We start from the raw sequence: 22,008 nt of genomic DNA, 5'->3' as shown, positions 1-22,008 counted from the left end.
TCCCAAGAGCTGAGATTTGAATCCAGGTTTCCATTTCCTCCCTGCCTCCCTTCTCCTTCCTCCCTTCCTTCCATTGTTTCTCTTTCATTCATTCACACATGTTTTCATTCATTCATTCATTCATTCATTCATATAACATTTACTGGAGTTATGCTGTGTTAACAGCTCTGTGAAACAATGGTAAATAAGTTGACACAGTTCCTGCCCTGAGAAGCTGATGGTCTAGGGGGCACGTGATAAGGACTGTTAAGGGCAGCTGAGTAGGATGGGAGCATCCAGTCAGCAGCTAACAAGGGTTTTCTGAGGACAGTTACAGAGAAGGACCACCTATCTGAGATGAGCAGAGGCTGAGAGCTCCCAGCTGAGATGTGAAGGACAAAGAGGACTGTGTCAGGCATGTGTCTATGTCCAGGGGAGTGGGGTCGGGGTTGGGGCAGACCAAGCCCAGAAGCAGGAGAGTGCACGAAGCATGTGCGGTAGACAGAGGCAAGAGCTGATGCTGCAGATGTAAAGAAGGGTCCGAGCAGCAGGGATGTGTTCAGGAGTCTGAGGCTTTATTCTTGGAGCCCTGGACCCACTGAAGGATGGTGAACCCAGAAAACTGGAGGGCATATGGTCTTAAGGAAGTTCTCAACATAATCACGATAAAAAAGGAGACGTCATTGGCATGGAGGGTGGTGAAAATGGGTGAACCCAAAGTCACTGAGGAAGAGGCATCTACAGTGTGCCATTGTGGTTGAGGGCTCAGGCTCTGGGGTCAGACAGATCTGGGTTTGAATCCTGACCTGTCATTTAACAGTGCTGTGATACTGGGTGAGGCACTTAACCTCTTTCAGCCTCAGTTTCCTCATCTATAAAATGGGCATGATAATAATATATACTTTTTAAGGTAAGACTCAAATGAGGATATATATAAAGGGCTTAAGGCAGTGTCTAGAACACACAATGGTACTTTCCAATATGGGTGAGATACGACTGTTATTGGTTGCAGTAGAGGTAAAATTGACAGCTCTATCCTGACCCCCCACTTTAGCCCATATGCTTTGTCAGATTGACTGACAACATTTCCTTGCACTTCCTTGTTGGTCTGGTGCCTCCCACTGAATTGTAAGGTCCTATGGACCTGTGTCCCCAGCACCTGGCAAGATGCCTTGCACACTGCAAGGGTTTGGTGGACATTTATTTAATTGATTCAGTAAATCAGGCAGCCATTAGAAAACATATTTTTGAAAATCTGTGGTTTTGAAGACTAGTCATACTAAAACGTTTATAAAATGAGGTTAGGTATAAAAATAAAAAGAATTGTATCTAGGTTACAGTCATAACTTTCAAATTTGTGCTTGAATATGGAAGAACACTAGAAAGGCAGAGGGAAAATGAAAAGCATTGATTTTTAAGGTAGAGGGGATAGGAGTGATTTTTAAAGAATGCTGTTTTCGGTGTAATGCTATTACCACAATGAGTGTATTTTTCCAAGAGCTCCTGACCAGAGGGCGCCATTACCTCTTGGATTCCTGGATCACCCCCAGGTTTTTCGTCTCGCTGGTGGGCTCCCTGACCATGATACTTGTCTCCCAGCGTTGATCTCCAGACTCAAAGAGGAAGAGCCTGCCTGTGTCAGTGCCAACAACAATCTTGTCATCAGACACCCAGGTGTGGGCGAGATAGTTTTGGGGTTCTCCCCTCTGAAAATTAGTTTGCTTCAGGGTTCCCTCAGCAAAACGGAGAAGCTTAAACATCCCATTTCCAGTGACACAAATCTGAGTGTTATCCTGGGGATTGAAGCTCACCTGCAAAATGGGAAGGAATTAAAGAAAAAGATATATAAAACTAAACTTGATGGCATTATTTCCCATTTTACTAATTACGAGTTATCCCAGGTAGCTCATAGGATCCTTTAAACATCACTAAATCATATAATTTTAAGACCATACTTGACAAGAGGACAGATCTATATCCATTATATTTGTACAGCCCATGAGTCTTTAGCCTAGGAAACCTTCAAAAGTCATCTGACAAAGGCCAAAAAGCAAGATGAGCAGGTCTTGACAGTCACCAAACTCTGTGCCAACAAAATGGAATGAAGACTCAGCTGGAAGCATAAAATGAGGGTTTGGCAGGTTTATGTGCCCTCTTCAGGGAGAAGGAACCACATGTCAGGGACTAAACTTCCTTTATCTCTACCCTCATCCCAATGCGCAGTCATGGGCAGCCAACCTGTCACCTCCACTGGATGGTGAGCACCTGGTGGGGCTGTGGCTTTTTCATCTCTGTATCCCCAGTGCCGGGTTCAGAGCGGGCATCCAATGAATGTTTCCTGGATCTATTTGAGAGGAGGTGCTCCCTGCTCTGAATAGGATGCCATATCATGCCTTACTGTGACCTGGGTGAAATAATCTTTGGGCTCTACCTGCCTTTGCTCTGATTCCGTGATCACCAAGCAACCTTCTGACTACTAATTTCAATTTCATCTCCCAAGGACTCTTCTGTTACCAGGGAGGAAATACACTGGATAAATGCTGTGTGTTCTGCTTGTGACATGCTGGTTCACAAGCCAGACTCTGTGAGAATAACGGAGTCTGTGCCCGAGATGCTGACTAGCCAATATCTCTGAACGTGAACAGAACTGAGTGCTTGGACTTGGAAAACTGAGCACTAGATCCTAGACCAGGTTGACTGCTCCAAAAAAAGCCTCCTTGGGCCCCGACCAGCCCCCCGACACATCCTCTTCATTCTGCCCTCAAACCACGATAGAAACTTCTGCTCCCCACGTAAGTGCGATTTCATGGACAGCTTCCTAAAGACCTACCACTTCACACCACCTTCCTGAAGTCTTCCCACTGCCCCGCAATGCTGCCCGGAAGAGGCCAGGACCAGGGAGAGACAGTAAATTTGATCAACCCGCCTCTGGGCTTGACCTGGGACCAGAAAGCAGTTCTGGGCCAAAGTGAAGAACACAGCCCAGGGAGTCAGGGAGTCCTGGCCCTGCTAAGTTCTTGGAGCCTCAGTTACTTCATCTTTAAAACAGAGACAGTAATTATGCATACCTTATATGGTGTTGTGAGGCAAACTTTAAAATGCATTTTAAGAAATTAGCACTATTCCTGACACAAAGAAAGCATTCAGTGAGGGACAGCTTGTACTATTTTTTAATAATTTGCACCATACTTGTCATGCTGGGTGGTACCTGGTAGACAGCATTGTTCTGAGTATCAGTTCTAACAATGGCCATTACTTTCTGTTTTTCCCACAGCCAATAGACAAGGTTTGACTCTGGAGGTGACGTCTGGGTCAAGAGGTATTTGGAGTCTGGAGAAAAAGCCATGCAAATGAACTTCTGAACTGGGAAGTCAAAATTATTAAGGACTTTGCGCTTTCGGCAAGGGACGGCTGACAGCTCATAAATGGTGATGACGGGTTTTTCTTGCACAGTCTCGGAGATAGCGAGGTATCGCCGATTGGGACTGATGGACAAGGCCAACATGCCCTGACTCTTGTCTGAGCCTGCAAACAAAGGAGAGGAGCTGGTGAGGGGAGATCATGCATTCACCAAGATTCAGCATGAACCAGGCACCGTGGTGGGCACTGCCGAGGCAACAGGAGAAAAGTGCAGACACAGGTTAATTGTCAATCCCTGTGTCCCTCGGGGCAACTGTGTCTGGGCTATTATGAAAATAACTAGGATGGGCACCTCACTGAGGCCGTGGTGGGAGAAGTCAGGGAAGGATTCCTGAAGGAAGATGAAGTGTGGTGGGGGGGTGGGGCACGTCAGGGAGGGCAAAGGTGTGGATGTGAGAAAGGGTATAGACGGAGGGGGAACTGCACATGGTGGGAGATGGCTGAGCATCCCCTGTGAGCCAGGGGTGACCAAAGATGGGTCTGGAGCATGCAGTAGGGTCAGATCAGAGGCCTTTATGCCCTGAGCAGTCAGCACTCAATACTCTTCCTCCACTTTCCAGGCTGGGATGTTAACCACTGGATTCCTCAGCCTCCCCTGCAGTTAAGTGATCTATGTGACATTCTGGCTGAGAGACAGATGCAGAGGTCTGCTGAATGGGCTTTATGGTAAAGCCCGTGCTTCCTTCAAAACCAGGAGGTTTCTCTCCATTTTTCAAGAATAAAGAGGCGATATCTGGTGGTCGAGCACTCTTCTTGTCCATGAGGTAACAAGTGTGAGAATGAAGGCCATGGGCCTCTAGAGAGCAGAGCCTGATGTAAAGATTAAACTGCAAATGCTTTATTTGGGTAATGTAATCAGGTCTGCTTTATAATTTTCATGGGCCCTAGGCACTTCTGCTTTCATGGGCCCCTTCCTCCATTAAAATATGGTAAAAATTATACTTTATGACTCATTGCTTTAAAGAAGAATATAATCCATGCTGGATTCACTAGTATTATATTCATTTGTTCCTGATTTTAAAATAAATTAAAATTAAAATTTTTCTTGGGTCCCTAAAAGCATCACGGGCCCCAGGCTGTGCATCACAGTAATTTGGCCTGATACAAGCCCCGGGCGGGGCGGGTGAGAGAGGCAGGGGAAGCTGTGTTAGAAAGTGACACGATGGACTCCATGCTGCTGCGTCACACAAGCCGCAGCAAGTTGGACCAGCCCGTGGGCTTCTCTGGAAGGGCTGCAGGGAGTACCTGCACCTCTGAGAAGAACCCAGGGTTTGGGTCACTGAGAGCCTTGCATGAGAGTTTGGACTTTACCAGGGAGGCCAATGGGAAGGCCCTGGGAAATTTTAGGAAGGTCCGATGTGTGCTGTAGAAAGACCCCTCTGGCAACTTTATGGAAGACAATCCTGGAGGGAAGGAAACTTCAGCAGGTTATTTCAAAAACCGGGACACATGGCAGCAATGAGCAACAGGAAGGCAGTAGGGGTGATGGGAACAGGAGGTTAGAGAAATGCTAAGGGGTAAAACCAGGAAGACTCAGTGAAGGTGGGGTGAGGGGCTGATGGAGAGAGAGGAGCAATGAATGACATTTAGGTTTCTGGTTCGGTGATGGGAGTGGTGGTGACAACTGGGATGGAACACAGGCTAAAGGAGCTAGGGGCCATGGTGAAGGTCACGTCCACTGTTTTTCACTGAAAATAGTCCATGCAAATATTTCTGATTTAATCATGCTTATTTGCTTCCAGTTTTTTATGATTTCATTTTTTTTTTTTTTGCACTGAAGTCTTTAATCCATCTCAGGTTCATGATGATTCCCCTTTCCCAAATATCAATACCTAACTGGTTATCCCAGCACTAATTACTAATGCTACCTTTATGTTGTATTAAATTCATTTATCCATTGTATTCATTTATGTGTGTATTACTGGGTTCTGGGATATTTATACGAGGACTAGCTTATTTTTGTAATCATATCCTTATCATGTGTTTGGATAGCTGGCAAAGTAGGCTCTTAAGGAAAGAGGGAGAAAAAAGGAAAGGATAAATTCCATTCTGGATATATTGTGTGTGAGGTACATACTGTAGAACGTTCAGGTAAAGAGGTCTAGCAGGCAGCTGGATATGATGAAAGCTGAGGGAGATGTTTGGACTGAAATACAGATTTGAGACAAAAGTCAAGGGGCTATAAGATATTGATGAAAGAAATAAAAGATGACACAAACAGATGGAGAGACATACTATGTTCTTGGATTGAAAGAATCAATATTGTGAAAATGACTATACTACCCAAAGGAATCTACAGATTCAATGCAATCCCTATCAAATTACCAATGGCATTTTTCACAGAATTAGAACAAAAAATTTTTACAATTTGTATGGAGACACAAAAGACCACAAATAGCCAAAGCAATCTTGAGAAAGAAAAACGGAGCTGGAGGAATCAGGCTCCCTGACTTCAGACTATACTACAAAGCTACAGTCACCAAAACAGTATGGTACTGGCACAAAAACAGAAATATAGATCAATGGAACAGGATAGAAAGTCCAGAGATAAACCCATGCACCTGTGGTCACCTAATCTATGACAAAGGAGGCAAGAATATACAGTGGAGAAAAGACGGGCTCTTCAATAAGTGGTGCTGGGAAAACTGGACAGTTACATGTAAAAGAATGAAATTAGAACACACCCTAACACCATACACAAAAATAAACTCAAAATGGACTAAAGACCTAAATGTAAGGCTGGATACTAAAAAACTTTTAGAGGAAAACATAGGGAGAACACTTCTGACATAAATTGCAACAAAATCTTTTTCAATCCACCTCCTAGAATAATGAAAATAAAAACAAAAATAAACAAATGGGACCTAACTAAACCTAAAAGCTTTTGCACAGCAAAGGAAACCATAAACAAGACCAAAAGACAACCCTCAGAATGGGAGAAAATATTTGCAAATGAAACAACCAACAAGGGATTAATCTCCAAAATATATAAACAGCTCATTCAGCTCAATATCAAAAAAACAAACAACCCAATCAAAAAATGGGCAGAAGTTCTAAATGGACATTTCTCCAAAGACATACAGATGGCCAAGAGGCACATGAAAAGCTGCTCAACATCACTAATTATTAGAGAAATGCAAATCAAAACTACAATGAGGTATCACCTCACACCAGTCAGAACGGCCATCATCAAAAAATCTGCAAACAATAAATGCTGGAGAGGGTGTGGAGAAAAGGGAACCCTCTTGCACTGTTGGTGGGAATGTAAATTGATACAGCCACTATGGAGAACAGTATGGAGGTTCCTTAAAAAACTAAAAATAGAACTACCATATGACCCAGCAATCCCATTACTGGGCATATACCCTGAGAAAACCATAATTCAAAAAGAGTCAACTACCACAGTGTTCATTGCAGCTTTATTTACAGTAGCCAGGACATGGAAGTCACCTAAGTGTCCATCGACAGATGAATGGATAAAGAAGATGTGGTGCATATATACAATGGAATATTACTCAGCCATAAAAAGAAATGAAATTGAGTTATTTGTAGTGAGGTGGATGGACCTAGAGTCTGTCATACAGAGTGAAGTAAGTCAGAAAGAGAAAAACAAATACCGTATGCTAACACATATATATGGAATCTAAAAAAAAAAAAAAAAGGTTCTGAAGAACTGAAGAAGAGCAGGACAAGAATAAAGACGCAGACGTAGAGAATGGACTTGAGGACACAGGGAGGTAGAAGGGTAAGCTGGGACAAAGTGAGAGAGTGGCATGGACATACATACACTACCAAATGTGAAATAGATAGCTAGTGGGAAGCAGCCGCATAGCACAGGGAGATCAGCTCGGTGCTTTGTGACCACCTAGAGGGGTGGGATAGGGAGGGCGGGAGGGAGACGCAAGAGGCAGGAGATATGGGGGTATATGTATACATATAGCTGATTCACTTTGTTATACAGCAGAAACTAACACAACATTGTAAAGCAATTATACCCCAATAAAGATTTTAAAAAAAAATCTGCAAACAATAAATGCTGGAGAGGGTGTGGAGAAAAGGGAACCCTCCTACACTGTTGGTGGGAATGCAAACTGGTACAGCCAGTATGGAGAACAGTATGGAGGTTCCTTAAAAAACTGAAAATAGAGTTACCATATGATCCAGCAATCCCACCCTGGGCATATATCTGGAGAAAACCATAACTGGAAAAGATATATGCACCTCAATATTCACTGTAACACTATCACAATAGCCAAGACATGGAAGTAACCTAAATGTCCATAGATAGAGGAATGGATAAAGAAGACGTGGCACATATATACAATGGAATATTACTCATCCATAAAAAAAGAACAAAATAATGTCATTTGCTGCAACATGGATGGACCTAGAGATTCTCATACTGAATGAAATAAGCCAGATAGAGAAAGATAAATATATGATATCGCTTATATGTGGAATCTAAAAAAAGGCTACAAATGAACTTATCTATAAAACTGAAATAGAGTTACAGATATAGAAAATAAACTTATGGTTACTGAAGGGTAAGGCGGGGGGAGGGATCATTTGGAAGACTGGGATTTATACATACATACCACTATACATAAAATAGATAACTAATAAGGACCTACTGTATAGCACAGGGAACTCCACTCAGTACTCTGTAATGGCCTATATGGGAAAAGAATCAAAACAAGAGTGGATATATGTATTTGTATAACAGATTCACTTTGCTGTACACCTGAAACTAACACAACATTGTAAATCAATTATACCCCAGTAAAAATTTAAAAAAAGAAAAAAAGAAAGGAAGATGGAGAAACAAGAAGGAACAGTTAACAAAAAGTTGGTATACAAACAAACACTGTATAAAACAATAAAAGAAATATTTACCTTTGGCCTTTAGAAAAAATTTTTTAAAAAAGTCACGGTGGGGAGTTGAAAGTGTGCACGTAGATGAGATTGTCTAGAGGACGGAAAGGGCAACAGTTCACTCCCTCCTCTGCGCTTTTGTACCAGGGCTGTACCTGGCCTAGCAGGTGTGCTGCTCATTTACATAGTCCCGCTCATTTGAATACATACCTGTCCCCACTACAATACTGAGAGCTCCTGGTCTGGCTTTCTTGCTTATTCATTCTTCCAATCACCAGCGCCTGCCACCAATATATGCTGACTGACTGCAGAGTCTGTAAATGCTTTTGCATTGTTTTAACCCAGTCAGTGACTGATTCCTCCTTGAAATATGTTCACCTCTTGCATGGATTTCCTCTTATCTTTCTGGCTACTCCTCCAAAGACTCTTTTGCAGGTTGTTCCTCATTTCCCTGGCACTATATGTAGGAGGGCCCCAGAGCCCAATCTTTCACCTTCTCTTTCATAAACATATTCACTCCCTGGGGGATCAAATCCATTCTAAGGACCTAATATTTCACCTCCATGCTGATGACCCTCAAATTTCTATCACCAGCCTGGACCTCTCTCTCTCTTGAACCCGGACCTGACATCAAAGGGCTTGCTTAGGATTCCATTTGCATATTTAGCAGGCATCTCAGTCTTCCCATGTCAAAAACTAACCTCCTGATACGCTCCACAAAGCCTGCTCATTCTGAAGTCTTTCCTGCTTCAGTTAGCAGCAACTCCATCCTTCTGGTTGCTCAGGCCAAAACCCTTGCTTTTTCCTTTTCTCTTCCACCTACATCAGGTCTATGAGGAAACCTGTCACCTTCACCTTCAAAACACAGCCAGGCTTTGATCTCTTTTCACCACCCTATTGCCTGCCACCTGCTGCGAGCCACCATGTTCTCTCACCTGGATTATATTAATAGCAATAGTCTCTCAGCTGCTTCCTCCCTTGCCCCTCCTTAAATCTATTCTCTGTACAGTAGCCAGAAGGAACCTGTTGAAACATAAGTCAGATCATGTCACTCTGCTCAGAATCCCCCCTCCCGCTGGCTTCTCACATCACTCAGAGTAGGAGCCCTTGACCTCAAGGCCCATGTGACGTTGCTCCCATTACTCTGCCTCACTTCTCACTCCTCCTCCATTTACTCCACTCCAGCCACACTGGCTTCCTTGCTATTCCCCTAACACACTCAGCACCCTCCTAACCCAGAGCCTAAAAGGTGAGAGGCAAATGTATAGAGCACCGAAGAGATAATACAGAATAAGCTTGGGGTAAGGGATGATTCCTTAACAAGACACAAAAAGGAAAAGGTTGACACGTTTGACTTCATTAAAACTAAGAATTTCTGTCCATCAGGATACCATAAGGAGGAAGAAAACACAAGCTCCAAACTGGGAGAAATTATTTGTTATATATATATATCTGACAGAGGGTTAACATACAGAAAATATAAAGTGTGCCCATAAATCAGTAAGAAAATTACCCCCAAAAAACACAGAACCTGGATAAAAGACTTAAGACATTTCACAGAATGAGTAGCCTCTTAACCGTGTGAAAAGTTTTTCATCCTCATTAGTACTAGATAAATGCACATTAAAACCACAATAAGATACCCTTTCTCAAGCATCAGATGAGCAAAAATTAGAAAGTAGAAACTAGAAAGATAGCAAAGGGGGGTGAGGTTGTGGAGGAATGGCAGTGTGAATTGGTACTGCCACATTACCCAGTAATTTTAGTCCTGGTGTGTGCCCTGGAGAATCTCTGCACAAGTGGATGAGTACACATGTGCAAGAATGTTTATAGTGGCATCATTTGAAATAGCAAAAAAAAGTTCATTCCCAAATGTCCATCAACACTAGAATGGATAAATATACTTGAGAATTAGAGTCCTATGAGTAATAAAATGAATTCAGTTAATATGTATCAAGATGCATGAATCTCAAAAGTATGTCGTTGAAAAAAAGAAGCAAGTCACAGAATACATACACTATGGTTACATTTATATAAAGCTGGTGAAGAGCACAAACAAAAAGGATATCTTACATAAGGCCACACAGATAGACATGTGGTAAAATTACGTAGAGAAATAAGGGAATAATTACAAAGTCCAGAATGGAGTGAGAGTCTGCATGCGTGAGAAGAATGAAGTCAGGGAGAAACACTGGAACTGGTAATGTTCTATTTGCTCTCCTGTTGGTGGGTTCACAGATCTTCATTTTATTATAGTTCTTTAAATATTACGTATATGTAGTGTACAGTCTTTTGTATGCAAGTCACAATAAAACAAGTTGAGTGCAAAAAAGAGTGGAAAAAGAGAGTAGGTGGTTAAGCTGTGGAAATCATGTATATTATTAGCAGCACCAATGCGAACAAAACCAAATGTTACAGTATACAAACGGTTATGTGTGACTTGGGCTGAAATCTCCAGTGTCTTCACCATACATGGGTTCAAAAGGTGTTGTCATGAAAGTGGTGTACTCTGGAAAACTGTTAGAAAACTCAAAAAGTGGCCCTGGTGACGACAAAGACAATGATATTGAAGATGCATGAAACTCTTTAAAAGAATTTTTTTCATTAAATCACAGTGAAAAAAAGTACTTTTAAATTAACATGATTTTACATGTGATTTTAACTATGTATGTGTGATTCATTAATCTATACATTAAATAAGGCAAGACATGTATTTCTTCTACATTTATAAAACTATATATATATTCAAGTTGGCCAAAAAAGTTTCCTTTCAATCGTCGTGTCGGTATTATGGGGTTATATTTGGCATACACGGTTATGTATGTGTCAGATTGGAAAGAGATTTACCTGGAATGAATTTTTGCCACTTCTGATCCACATTGTACTTCACACAGTGATTTCCTGAAGGAAATATAATGATCTGTTCATCGAAGAAGAACACATTGTTGGACACGTGGGATCGAAGACCAAAAACATGCAGCGACTGAGCTACCACAGTGGACATGGTCCCAGTAAGGAGTTTCGCTAAAGATGCAGCGCAGCTGGTGAGAGTGGAGAAGCGCGTCACCCCGCCCACACTACCGTCCCCGCCCCCGTGACACGCCCCTAGATCCTCCCCTGGACTCCTCCTCCGCCCCCTCCCCGCAGCAACCTTCTCTCGCGCCCCCGACCCCGCTCCTGCGTCTCCTCTTTCCTTTGGCCTTCGTGGCTTCCTGCTCCTCCGGATGACCCCGAGGGACCCTTCCCACCTGTCGCTTCTGCTCTCTGGATCACCAGAGCACGCGTGTATCCAGGGTACTACACCTACGAATCCCAAGCAACGCGGCACTCACAGACGCCGGAGCGGTTCCTATAGCAACGGGAAACCGGAAGTGTGTCAGCAACCGGAAGCGGAACTCCGATCAGAAAGTTCAGCTGCATCTGGGCTCTGTCGGGAGCTGGTGCGGTTCGAGTCCACGTGGAGCCGCGGGCGGGAGGGCAGGGGGCTGAAAGCGGGCGGCGGCGGCGACGAGGGGAGCCCTTTTCCAGGCGCGGGGGCCTCGGGCTCCTTCGCTTCCTCCGGCGGGTGTGGACGTGCGTGTTGCGAGATGGACACTCCCCCGCTCTCAGGTTCGGACTCGGATTCTGACGACTCCCTTGTCACAGACAAAGAGGTAGGTGTCATCCGAGCTCGTGGGGCTGCGCGCGGGAGACGGGTCCTCACTCCCCGGTACTGACCGCCGATCGTGCCCTGTAGTTGCAGGAGGCGTTTTCCCGAGGGCTTCTGAAGCCAGGCCTCAACGTGGTGCTAGAGGGGCCGAAGAAGGCCGTGAACGACGTGGTGAGCTCGGGCGCCCGGTTGGAGGGTGCTAGACTTGGGATGCGCGCGACGCACCGTTGTGCTCGGGAGGCTGCGTTCTAGTCCCAGGAAAGACACAACCTGCGTATTGCCAAGAGGTTCAACTACCTGTCGGGGTCTTGGGGGTTAGCTCTTCGTCCACTGGCCTATTACTGTCTTGTGAGCTTAGTGTCTGAATTTCCTAGAATGGCCTGAAGCAGTGTTTGGCTGAATTCAAGCGGGATCTGGAATGGGTTGAAAGGCTTGATGTGACCCTGGGTCCGGTACCGGGAATCCATGGACCTCAGGCAACATCTCAGAACAAGGATCAGAAAGCTGTTGATCCAGAAGATGACTTTCAGCGTGAGATGAACTTGTATGTATGTTTTCAGATGTGGCAGAGGTTGTGGGTTCCTGTGCTGGAGAGGGGGAAGCCGCGGGCCTGTACTCAGAGGTGTCGTAAGCCGGGGTGTAGGGAGGAAGGCTTCTTTGGACTGAAGAGCTAGGAGATTCTCCCTGGTTGAGAGAAGAGCCCCTTTGTCCAGCAATCACAATTTAAAGTCCAGTTTATTTTCAAATACTCAGTTTTAAAGTTTGTGTGTGTGTGTGTGTGCAGTTAATTATTAGAACAAAACTTTGCTTATGGAAGGTCCTCATATGGGCTTTTCTTAGTGACCAAATAAGAATGTGTAATTGGCATTTGTTTGTAAGTTAATGGGCACTTCTAAAGTGGCCATTCTCTTAAACTACTAATTTATTTTTAGCAATACTCTCCACTCCTTTTAAAAAGAGTGTACATCTCAATTTCTCCCATTAAGTTAATGAGGTTTTATTACTGTTTTTGTTTGTGTGTGTGTTCTTGCTGGTGGAGGTCAGATGTTGAGAGTCCTTCTGACCTTGGATGCCTCATGAGAGGCAGTGAAAAGGATGTAAGGCCTCTCTCCCTTAGCTTATTTTACACTTTTGTCCTACATCCTCAGCTACTCTCAGGCCCAGGCAGCAGTGCTTGCAGTATTGCCCCGCCTGCGTCAGCTCAAAGTCCCTACCAAGCGGCCCACGGATTATTTTGCAGAGATGGCCAAGTCTGATCAGCAGATGCAGAAGGTGAGAAACAGAAATGGTTTTCTCCGGATAGCTGAGGCGTTGTACTTAAGTGTATTCAGCTGGCTTGTCTCCTTTAACATTTAAACAAACATAGGCATAAGCCCACTGATAGGGAATGGGTTGTCAGTGGACAATTATTATCTCAGTTATCTACATCAGATTCATGCCAATCACCACCAGTTGGATAAATGTAGGGATGACCTTTTCCTAATTTAAACAGTTAAGGGGAGGAAAGTACTGTAAGAAGTTTGGTCCCTGAAGTAAAGATGGCATTTATGCATTTCCTAACTGGCTTGGTCATGGCATGATGTGTGGAAAAGACAATAGTTCTTTTCTGCCAATGCCTGGGGGCAGCACTATAACTTGTAGACAGTTACCTTTCTCTGGGCCTCGGTTTTCCTCTTCTGTAAAATGAAGGATTAATATATGGCTCAGATTTGATATAATTTAGAGTTAGGTAGAACTTGGTCCTCATTCAACTTTGGGAGGCAGAGAATTACCAACATCTAATCCAAGATATACCTAAGTAGTTCCCTTGGGTCTCAAGCTGGATTTTCTTGTCTCAGTGGTACTCAGGGAAGCTAATCTAGAGACCAGCCCAGACCCATCTCTGCACATTCAAACTGACAACTGTTCATCCTTTAACTGAAATGTGTATGTTTAATGCAAGCTGCTAGGTACCTGATATCTGTCTGAGCTTTTATTGTGTATGTGGTGTATTGGAGAAGGGGGCTGAAGCTGCAGACTGGTTTAACCACAGTCTGCCGACAGTAGGGATGGAGAGAAGTTAGTCTTCTCTCCTGGTACAACGCCATTTTGCGTAATGGATCAAACAACACACTGGGAGGAGGGAGGTCGCTTTGATGTTCTGGCTCCAAGGCTGAGACTTTTGGTGTCTTGGACAAAGTGGTCAGCCTTTGGGCCTTATTGTCCTTGTGTGTAAAACACAGGGCTTGAAGTAGATGATTCACAAGGTTCCTTGGAGCCCCGTAGTTTGCAGAGCTGGGAATAACTGCTCCCTGCTGCAGTGCACCCTAAGTAAGCAGCAGTCATCCCATTTTCAAATAACATAAGCTGATAATATTTTGTGTTTTAGATTCGACAGAAGCTGCAGGCTAAACAGGCCGCCATGGAGAAGTCGGAAAAGGCTAAGCAGCTTCGAGCACTTAGGAAATACGGAAAGAAGGTGGGAAGGAAAATGAGCGGGGATGGGATGGTGCCAAGTGTGTTTGTCAGTAGATTGCTTGGTCTGAGTTGGTTCCGTGCCCCGTGTGTGTTCCATCGTGTGTTTACTGTTTCACAGTGGCGACGGTGCTAGTGTCCACGAGCACAGTCCTTCCTGGACACCTGTGTGTAGCCAGAGGTAATGTGGTCACTACCGGCAAGTCATGCGCCTCTCTGAGCTGCAGTTTGCACACCTGTACAGCAGAGAATTGGGTCCAGATCAATGGTTTCCAAACGTGACCTCACAGCACAGTCAACTGGGGAAACTTCAAAACAGATTTCTGGGCTTCGGGAACTCTGGGAATCTGTATGTTTTCATCCCTTGCCCCTAAAGCTTCTCAGATGTTTCCAATACACATCCTGGTTTGAGAATCACTGGCCTAGATGATTGTAAAGTCCTTGAAGGAATCAATCATATTATTGATTGTTATCCAATCAGAAAAAACGGCACCAGTATGTTTGAACTGTGACTGAGTTCTAATGTAAAACCAGAAGGCATACCATGAAACTTTTCTTGATTTCCTTATTTATTTCATGGTTACCTAAAAAGGAAGATGACAGGAACTAAACTTAGGGTTGTGGGAAGAAAATGACCGTGAAGAGAGTCAGCATGGGTGTTAAGACTTTGTTAACATTTTGGACATAAACACTTGTGATGTGGGTGCACAGTTGCAGTTATTTCACTGACGGATCCTCAGCAGGGTATGAGCAGATTAGCATCCTGGGCTCTGCACCAGGGCAGCTGTGGATCTATTGGATGGATGTGGTTGGTGGTTGAGATCAACTCAAAGACTTGGGCAATTGGCTTAACATAACCTAGATTATCAAAGGAAAGAATAACTTAGTCGGGCCCATTAGCCCCTTGTTTCTAATATGAGGAAACCTCAGGGCTGTGTTTCTCAGTGGGGGACAGTTTTGCTTACCAGGGAACATTTGGCAGTGCTGGAGACATTTTTGGTCGTCACGTGCTGGTGGGGAGCGTCCTGTTGGCAGCTAGTGGGTAGAGGGCAGGGAGGCTGCTGAACACCCTGCGGTGCCCAGGACAGGCCGTGCTCCCACACACAGAGTGATCCTGCCCAAGCTGTCATGGTGTTGAGATGGAGGAGTGCTGCCTTAGAGTTTAATCATCTCTTTTTGCCCTTAAAGCTTTTTTTCTTTGTTTTTCGGGGAGATTGTTTTCTCTGTTGGTACTTTCATGCCTAGCAACAGTAGGTTAGATATTTAATCTGCCCAAATATAATTAGTGGGAGAATTGGATGTAGACATAAACATGATTTGTGCAGTTTTGTAGGCAGGTTGTGTCATGGGGTAAGGGTGCAGACTGCCTGCGTGTGAATCTCAGCTCCGCACTTTCTCATGTGTGACTCAGTCAAGTTGTGTAACCTCTCTGTGCTTCAGTTTCGGGGTCATAAGAATTTCTACTTCCTTGGGTGGTTGAGACGAGAAATGGAGAATATCCTTAGAGCCTTAGTGTAGTTGTGGCACATGGTCAGTGTTCAGCGGTGGTGGTAATGTCACAGCGTGGTTACTGAGAGAATGTAGACACTTGCAGTGCCGGCTTGGAATGGGTTTAACAGTCCTGTGTCCACGTCCAGGTGCAAACAGAAGTTCTTCAGAAGCGGCAGCGGGAGAAAGCACACATGATGAGTGCCATTAAGAAATATCAGAAAGGTGAGTATATTCTCTCCTAAGGCTGCAGGGGAGCAGGGGTACCTGCTAATTCTAACAAACACATAGTGCTCTAGAGGCTTGATTGATTTGGAACTATTGGACCTAAGGTTTGGGAATGGTGTGGGGAGCAAGATGGGCCTCTTAATACCAGTTCCATAAGTAACATCCTTCTTTTGAAGCTTAATCTTTTCTTAAAATACGATGGCGCTGATCAAAGTACTTCTTCACTCCCAGGCTTCTCTGATAAACTGGACTTCCTTGAGGGAGATCAGAAGCCTGTCGCACGGAGCACGAAAGGAGGAGCCAAAGGCCAGCAGATGAAGAAGGGGTATGGGTGCTGGGTTCTGTCTTGGTGGTGGTGCACGCAGGGCCACAGTTCATGGTGTGACCTCAGTGCAGAGAGTGTGGCCACAGCTACAGGCCGTGTGATGGGCCCGTTCAGCCACATCAGTCTTTGAAGTCTAAAATGAGGCGATTTCAGGATTTGGCACATTTTGAGCGAACGCTCGGTAGAAGTTGATTCCTCATGTGTGATGGTTAAGTGTGCAGACCTAAGGTTCCCATCTGGACTCCGCCACTCATTTGGAGGGTAGCTTTGAGCAGGTTATGGCACCTTTCTAAATGTTAATTTCCTTATCTATGAAAATGAGAAAATTGTAAGTGCCTGTTAATATTAGGAAGATTTGAAGGGGATAATGTTGGATATTATTATTGGTTCTTTTCGTTTACCTTTATGCATTTCTGGACACCCGTCCTGGGGGAAATGGTCATTTCTGTATAATATAGTACATGCTATGATAGAGGCATTAGATAGAGTAGTCTGGAAGCACATGGAAGCACATTTTAGAAATATGTGACATGGTCCAGAGGTCAGGGTCAGGTGATGACTTCCTGGAGGAGGGTCTACCTGAGCTTAGTCTGAAGCATGAGTAGGAAGGAATTAACCAGGAGAACAGGAGAGACACGGGGTTTCGGGAAGAAAGAAGAGCACTAATGAGCAAAAGCATAGAGATGACAGCAGCCAGCATTTGGTATCACAGGGATACAGTGTGGGCAAGGAGTGGCGTGGTGTAGCTGGGGGGACCTGGGCTGAGTACAGGGCAGTGTTTGTTGGCCTTGTGAGGAGCCTGGGCTGTATCCAGCAGTCAGTGGGGAGCCGCTGATGGGCTTTATTCAAAATAGCGAGCAGGTCATGTTCATGTTTTAAATATTTCAGTGTTGCTTGTGTAAGTGAGGGAGGCGGGGACTGTTACAGAAGTCCAGAGAACAAGGATAATGACCTAGAAGTGTTAACGGGGGTAGAGAAGAGAAAATGGGTTGAAGAAATATTCAAGAGGTTAAATTAGCAGGTCTCAGTAACTGAGCTGGGTGTAGAGAACGAAAGAAGGAAGAATCAAGGCCCACTCCAGGTTCTTAGTGTGGGTGCCTGAGTAGATGGTAGGACCACCAGCCTCAAGTTAGGACATAGATACAGGAGCTGAAACCAGTCTAGAACGGAGGTGACCTGTGACTTTGGATATGGTGAATTGAGATTCCTGTGGGATGACCAGTTTTAAAATGTATTACACCTGAATGTTAACTGCATTTAATATCCTTGAGAGGAATTGAAACAACTGAGGATGATTTAGCAAGATTTAGTTTAAATAGAAAGGTTTCTGAAGATAAGTGGTAAGCCACATGATATATCTGGGTCTTTTCCTGATTCTTGCTCTGTTTTCCTGCTTTGGTGGTTAAGACTGTAAATAGATGAGCTTGCCTGGGGAGTTTGTAGAGTAGAAATGTAGGGCCAAGGATGAGATTCTAGGTACAGTAGTACCTGTACAGATAGGAAACTGAGGGTATTGTTGGGTCATTACATTCATCAGGATTTGCAGTGCTGAGGGTAACGTGTAAGACCGCTTTTTTCCAGGCCCAGTGCCAAGCGACGCTATAAAAACCAGAAGTTTGGTTATGGTGGGAAGAAGAAAGGCTCCAAGTGGAACACTCGTGAGAGCTATGATGATGTATCCAGCTTCCGGGCCAAGACAGCTCATGGCAAGGGCCTCAAGAGGCCTGGAAAGAAAGGATCAAATGTAAGTGAGCCGGGGGCGCAGGTGAGGGGCCAGAGCAGCTTCCTCTCCCACCCCGCCCCTCCCCGTTGCCTTACTTTCCCTGTATCCTGACCCTGGGGCAGAAGGCCAACTGCCGTGTGAATACATGTGGTGCTTCCTTTTCTGCAGAAGAGACCCGGAAAACGGACAAGAGAGAAAATGAAGAGCAGAACACGCTAAATAAGCAGCATCTTTGTAAACAAAGACCAAGAAAAAGGGATGGAGACTTGGGATTTCACAGTGCAGTTGGATCCCTTCTGTTGGTTTCCTTTTGTAAAAATTCTTTCAATAAACTAAAGAAAAATTTTCAGAGAAATATATATTCTTGGTTAAAAACTCAGGACTAAAAGATTTAGAAGTTACTTTTTACATATTAAATAATACTGCCATTTATTGGTAATAAATAAATGAGCCCTGTGGAAGTTAAAAGCATGGATTCTGGGGCCAGACTGCTCGGTTTGACACCTGGCTCTGCTGCATACTTGCTGCTTGACCTTGGGCAAGTTAATTTTTCTGTGCTTTGTCATCTCCATGTAGACATGATAATAGTATCTACCTAAGAGGGTTCTTGTCAGCGTTGAGTTAATATGTGTAAAATGCTTAGGACACTGCCTGCCGTATGAGAGTGTATACCTGTGTAGGATTATTTTGCTGGGTGGGGTGGCTCTCCCTAATGTCTGTTGAGCCATGGTGGTGCATATTTGAAGCTTCTCCATTGCTGACTGGGAGCTGTGCAGAGGTTGGATGTGGTGAGTGGGCCATGTTACGTGTTGGGCTTTCCTGTGTCTTGAAAGGTGGGAAGGGAAGACAGCTTCCCTGCCCTCCTCTCTCTATTCCAGTTTAGAAGCCATACTTTAAGGAGGCTACAGATATCTGAGAACTCTCTATATGCTTAGGCAGAAAAAAACAACTAATTTTCACATTGTTTCCTTGTAGCATCTTTGGGACTTAAAAAAAGGATCTCTCTGGTTTCCTATGATATTGAGTTTCTAGAACAAAAAGAATGAATTTAGTTTTTGTAAACTAATTTCATTGAACCAAATTCTAAGCAAACAAGTCGTGTTCTCAGAAGACCACAATGTTTAACCCTGACCTATTTTGACAATCTGTACAATAGCAGTGAATGGGGTAATGTACAGTAATTCCAATAAGGAGCCTCAGCTCAGAGACTTTGAATTATACATGGAACATATTGAGAGTTTTAAGAAAGGTGAACACAGATTGCCAGCGTTCACACTGGTAGGGACAAAAGTAAATTACTGATTTGAGTACTTCTAAAGGTTTTGAAAACAATGTACCTTCTTTCCTTTTTTTTTTTTTTCTTTATAGCAAATGGAATCACTTTCCTTAATTTCAGAGGTATACTTTATAGAACTCAGCATTAGCCCTCATACTGCTTTAAAACGAAATTCCATGCACTGAAAGATAAGTAGGAGCTAGCAGTTCCCATTACCGAGTGCCGGCTGTTCCTGCTTTGCTTTGTTCCAATATACGTGGACTTCAGCTATCAAGGTGCAGCTATAGCAGCAGTGTTTCTCGACAAGACTGTTCATGTTTCAGTTACCAAAGCATTGTTAACCAAGTAATTGCAGAAAGTAGAAACTTTGCTGCTGGCTCTTCAGTCCATAAACCACTGCATAAAAGATACATAATGAATAGTGACCAAATATCACTTCTTTTGAAGTATGTGGGTGATTGGTCACTGCACACCTGTTATTTAGTTCATGCACAGGTGGCAAAGAGTGCAGTTGTGTTGTCTCCTCATCTCCAGCGATAAACCCACATGGCATTTTACAAAAGTAATTGAAAGAGGGAATTGACCAACAGATGAAAGTGCAGCAAAGAAATGAAAAGTGGTAAGGTTGGAAGTAAAATTGAATAGAATGCAAATGGAGTTATAGGAGAGATAGGTGATGAGGGACAGGAGACAAGGCCACTGCTGTAGAGACTAGATAGAGATGCAGCCAGAGAAATAGTGAATGTGAACTTAACAGAATGAGGAAAATGATGGAAAGGATGATGATGTCCCAGAGGAAATGACACTGGCAGAAAACTTCATGTTAAAGGGACTCTTGGAGATACTTTGTGGCATTGAAAGTACAAATGATAAAATGTTGGAGGTGAATCTGATAGGGATAGAGTAGGATAATTCGTTTAGAAATCCCACTAGGGGATTAAAGACAGGGAATTTTAAAGGCATTCAGGAGACTGTTGTAAGCTAATGACCACTCAAGAAAATCCAGTAATCTAGCAATAATCTACACTACCTTAAAGGAAGACCAGGTGCATCCAAATGCCAGGCACACTCAAGCCACAAATCCTGATAGTTAAAACACTGCCACCCTCCCAGCACCTTGATGTGTTCACCCACCTGGAAGCTCTCCAAACGCTGCAGTCTAGGGGTCTTCGGAGGTTTCACTATGTGGGCATGATTGATGAAATCATGGGCCACTGGTGATTAATTCAATCTTGAGCTCCTCCTTCCTCCCCAGAGGTTGGGTGGTGGGGCTGAAAGTTGCAAGTTTCTAACCAAGGCTTGGTCTTCCTGGGGAGCAGCCCCCATGCTGAAGCTGTCTAGAGGCTGCTGTCACCTCATTAGAACAAAAGACCCTCCTACCACCCCTATCCTTTAGGAAATTACAGAGGATTTAGGAGCTCTGCATCAGGAACCAGGAAAAGACCAAATCTCTTTCTATGATATCACAGGTCACCCTTTGGTCATTGACTGTGGATTCCTTAGAGCAAAAAGGTTGTAACAGTTACGAGCACCCTTCTAGATTCCCATGTAGTCATTAATAATTGGTCTAGTCCAGCCTTGTATGCGAATGGCTGTCAGGGTGAGGCCACTCAGCGTTGGAGCTTCCATTCAATCTTGTCAGGATACAAAAGCAGGAGTGACCGCAGCAATATATGGCTTCACCCTTCAAGGCATAAGTCAGGAAGAGCCAGATGGAAGAGATGCAGAGAGCAAGGGATTTGGGGGCAGGGTGGGGGGCAGTGCACAGGGCGTCCACGCCCCCCCCTGGGCGAGTGACTCTCCCGGCACCTCCGTGTGTCCACCCGCCTGGACATTTCCTGGTTCTTGTTCCCCAGGACCTTCAAATGGTATCATGTGGGGGGGTCTTTTCTTTAGAGCTGTTTCACTTTTTCAGAAAGGAGCCCTCTAGCTTCAAACCCAGGGTAAGAATGCAGCATGTGCAGGGTGAGGGGTCCAACCTTCCTTTCACAGATGGTCGTCGTCTTCAGCCTTGCACCTCACTCCTACCCCACGTCTTACTTAGTGTCCCTGAGCCCTGGGCTTTGCCCATTTCTCCAAGAGTAAACCTCCAGCATGGGAGCTGTTACACGCCTGGCGCTGGGATGTGTGGAGGAGACTCCCCGCAGACCCCCTCCCAGTGGCCATTTCAGTCCCCTCCAACACTCCCCACTCTGTCCAGAGTCCTGACCTCCCTCCAGGGTTCTGGGGGGCGGAGCTCTGTGCTCAGCGGTGTCGCGCTCGCCGTTTCCTCCACCCTCTTCCATCAGCTTTCCATCTTTTAAACATGGCTTCAGTCTTCTTAGCTGCTAATGTGTCTCTCTCATTTTCTCTGTTGTGGGTTCATACCTTTTAAGAAATCCATTATTATCCTTTACTGGGGTCTGGAAGGCAGAGAAGATATTGTAGGCCTTTAGTTTGCCATCTTTAACTGGAGTTCTCCCCCTAGTTTATTAAATTAAGGATATGAACCAGAAGGGAGAAATGTGAGACTCAGGACAGTAAAAGTCAGACCTAGGCTTTAAAGTGTCTTTTTTTTTACCTGGGAAGCACACACTTTGGGCATTAATGACAGT

At 44.4% G+C, this 22,008-nt stretch overlaps 2 protein-coding genes across 2 annotated transcripts in view; one reads left to right on the top strand and one right to left on the bottom strand.

The window, feature by feature from the left end:
- Window positions 1–11,275, bottom strand: part of CFAP57 (cilia and flagella associated protein 57) — a 74,926-nt gene extending 63,651 nt beyond the window's left edge. Inside the window, exons 1-3 of the mRNA XM_059920367.1 lie at window positions 11,119–11,275; window positions 3,188–3,504; window positions 1,504–1,790 (exon numbers count right to left, since the gene is read on the bottom strand). Coding sequence (XP_059776350.1) covers window positions 1,504–1,790; window positions 3,188–3,504; window positions 11,119–11,275 — 761 coding nt within the window. The remainder of the gene's footprint in view (window positions 1–1,503; window positions 1,791–3,187; window positions 3,505–11,118) is intronic.
- A 428-nt stretch (window positions 11,276–11,703) lies between these two features.
- Window positions 11,704–18,493, top strand: EBNA1BP2 (EBNA1 binding protein 2). Its single transcript, XM_059920353.1, has 9 exons — window positions 11,704–11,924; window positions 12,008–12,091; window positions 12,295–12,464; window positions 13,069–13,192; window positions 14,289–14,378; window positions 16,012–16,087; window positions 16,322–16,415; window positions 17,997–18,159; window positions 18,307–18,493. Exons 1-9 carry the CDS (start codon window positions 11,859–11,861, stop codon window positions 18,355–18,357), a joined length of 918 nt encoding a protein of 305 aa, XP_059776336.1. The 5' UTR covers window positions 11,704–11,858; the 3' UTR covers window positions 18,358–18,493.
- The last annotated feature ends 3,515 nt before the right edge of the window (window positions 18,494–22,008 follow it).

Source organism: Balaenoptera ricei, chromosome 1, assembly GCF_028023285.1.
Source record: "Balaenoptera ricei isolate mBalRic1 chromosome 1, mBalRic1.hap2, whole genome shotgun sequence".
In the NCBI taxonomy this organism is placed as follows: domain Eukaryota; kingdom Metazoa; phylum Chordata; class Mammalia; order Artiodactyla; family Balaenopteridae; genus Balaenoptera; species Balaenoptera ricei.
This window is presented reverse-complemented; position numbering and strand designations above follow the sequence as displayed.